General features: G+C 66.1%; 1 protein-coding gene across 1 annotated transcript in view; it reads left to right on the top strand.

Annotated features, from left to right (window-relative positions):
- The window catches only part of TUBGCP2 (tubulin gamma complex associated protein 2), a 21,060-nt gene extending 18,818 nt beyond the window's left edge, over window positions 1-2,242 (top strand). The window contains exons 16-17 of the mRNA XM_040254461.1: window positions 5-130; window positions 922-2,242. Coding sequence (XP_040110395.1) covers window positions 5-130; window positions 922-1,057 — 262 coding nt within the window. The 3' untranslated portion in view covers window positions 1,058-2,242. The remainder of the gene's footprint in view (window positions 1-4; window positions 131-921) is intronic.
- Window positions 2,243-2,623: the final 381 nt, after the last annotated feature.

The raw sequence follows: 2,623 nt of genomic DNA, 5'->3' as shown, positions 1-2,623 counted from the left end.
CCCGCCCCGTGCCCCCCGCCCCTCGAGCCGCCGTGACTGAGGCCGTGTCCTTGGCCTTCGCGTGCTGGTGCTGGTCCCCGTCACCTGCTGAAAGAAGGCCATCTGGGTGTTCACATGTGTGCGTGCGTCTGTGAGTGTGCGCACATCCATCAGGGTGTGTGTACGTGAGTGCTTGCCCGCGTGAGGCTCCCGCATCAGCACCTCCCCCGGCCCAGTCGGTCTGTGTTCTGAGGGCCAGGCCGGAGTCAGCTGCACCGGCCGCTGCACCCTGAGCCAGGACCGGACAAGGGAGGACCCTGTCTCCAGACAGGCAGTGAGGGGGTGCTGCCCTCCCCACGCCCCGCCTGCCGTGGCGGGCACGCATGGTGGCCGCGCCTCCAGGGCCATGACTGTGCTCCCATAGCGTGCGCTGCCTGTGACCCCAGGAGCGACGAGCAGCAGGCGTCATGGGAGCAGGAGTGTGGGATCTGGGGGGGCCCGAGGCCCAGGCAGCAGGGGCCCGTGGGGAGGATGGAGCACGGCGCCCGTGGGCGAAGCAGTGGGGTCTGCAGCTCTGGGCTGGCAGTTTCCGCTCAGTGAGTGAGGTTGGGGAGGAGGGGCGGCCCTTGCTCCCAGAAGCTCCTGTTGGGCGGCCTCTGGCTCAGCTGGACACTGGGACTGCTCTGTTCTGCCCAAGGGCCCTGACGTCCAGGGCCCAGGGTTCCGAGAGCTGCAGTCCCGGGGCTGGAGGCGCTTGTCTGCCCTTTGACCTGGGGGTTTCGTTGTCTTTAAGCTCTGCTCTCACTGGCGCTGGAGCAGGTGGCGCCTGGGCTGTGTGTGCGTGTGCTGGCGACTTGAGTGCCCTGGGCCTCGCCATGGGTGGTGAGGGTGTCGCCAGGGTGACTGAGGTGGCCTTGAGGACCCCACCCGCTTCCCCCACAGGCTGGACTTCAACGGCTTCTACACGGAGCAGCTGGAGCGCCTGTCTGCAGAAAGGAGCCAGAAGGCAGCCCCTGCTGTGCCCGGCCCGCGGGGGCCCCCTGCCCCCGCGCCCAGGGTGGCCGTGCCTGCGCAGTGACGCTGCCCAGCTGCCCCGGCCGAGCCTCGGTGTGGGGCCCTGCAGCGTCTCCGGAGCATGTGCGCTGTGTGTCCTATCCAAACATAAAGTTGATGCACCTGCACTCGTCTCCTCTCGTTCTTGGGCTCACGCTTGGACCAGAGCGCGTCTGCTGGTCTGGGCAGGCACGGGGCACGGCAGTCGTGGTCTCTGCCATCCTCTCCCAGATGGAGCAGAGTCACTTGGATGAATTTTTTGGCTTCAGATAAAGCAAAATGAAAACACGTGGCCTTAGAACAAGTTTAGGGTGGTCAGCAAGGTGCTGGGCACGGGCAAGATCCATCCTGGTCCTTCAGGCCGGCGTTGGCTCTGGGCAGCAGGGGGCAGCACAGCCCCTGGTCCTCAGCTGGAGCTGCCTGGGTGTGGGTGTCACCAGCCCACAGCCAAGAGGGTGCAAGAGCTGCCTGGGGCTGCCGCCTGAGGGGAGGCCCCACCCAGCCCTCTGTCCCGGGTGTGTCCGGTGGTGAGCGTCTTCCTGCTGCCCTGCCCCCCCCCCCCACCGCCTCCTGCCAAAGCTGCCCCTTCCTGCAGAATTCCGTGTGTCTCATTTTCAAAATCCAGTTCTGACCACCTATTCCAGGCAACCCCCTGGCAAGGGATGGATGCCCGGGGTCCCCCAGGGACCGGGGTGGGGGCGGCGCTTCAGCCCAGCTGTGCCCAGCAGAGGGCACCCTCCAAACGGGGTGGACTCAAGCTTCCTCTTGTGGGCTGTGTGCAGGCGTGCCCTGGAGCAGGGAGGCTTATCTGCCAGTCCCGTGGGGCTTCTGCCGCACAGTGTCTGCCTGAGGGCACCTGCTGGCCTCCCACCTGGCCCCGAGGCCCTCATCCCTGTCCTGGGCTCAGCACTGGGCTCTCCTGAGATGCCTCTGGGGCAGGTGGCGCCGGGGGCGGTGGTGGGCTTGGTGGCCGGGTCCTCTGTGGTGGGAGGGGCTCTGGCCCCTGTCGAGGGGTGGCGGGGGGGGGCGCTTTCTGGCTGGCGGTGGCTGCCCTGTTGCTGAGCTGCCTGCTGTGCTCTGGGCAGCTCGCTGTGGGGCCGTGTAGTCCCAGCAGCTGGTGTTTTGCCCAAATAGGGTCAGGCTGTCTTTGAACTTCTGCTATCAGGTAACACGCAATACCAAGGAAGAGAAGTAAAGTTGCCGGATGACTTGGGCGTCTCACGCGCGTCATCTTCGTGACGAGCTCAGGGACAGAAGCCACCTCTGCCCCCCACTGTCAGCTGCGCCTGGGACACCCCAAAGTGTGTGCAAGCCCGTCCCGCCTTGTGCTTCTTTTCCTGCCATTCACTTTGGGGGAAATGATGGCCTGGTGAACTTTGACCTCTGGTCTGGAACCACTCGTGAGCACCACACCATCTCACCTGAGGCCTTGACATGCCCCGACGTCTGACCATGTCAGGGAGCCCGTCCAGAAAGAGACGTGGGTGCCAGTGGGCAGCTCGGCTGCAGGAAGCCTGGGTCCCTGGGTCCCAGGCCACAGGGGGGTGGCCCCACCCTGCAGGGCAGGACTGGCAGCAACCGGGGGAGCCCC

Source organism: Oryx dammah, unplaced genomic scaffold, assembly GCF_014754425.2.
Source record: "Oryx dammah isolate SB20612 unplaced genomic scaffold, SCBI_Odam_1.1 HiC_scaffold_14, whole genome shotgun sequence".
Lineage (NCBI taxonomy): Eukaryota > Metazoa > Chordata > Mammalia > Artiodactyla > Bovidae > Oryx > Oryx dammah.
The sequence above is the reverse complement of the archived record's forward strand: the minus strand, read 5'-3'. Positions and strand labels throughout refer to the sequence as shown.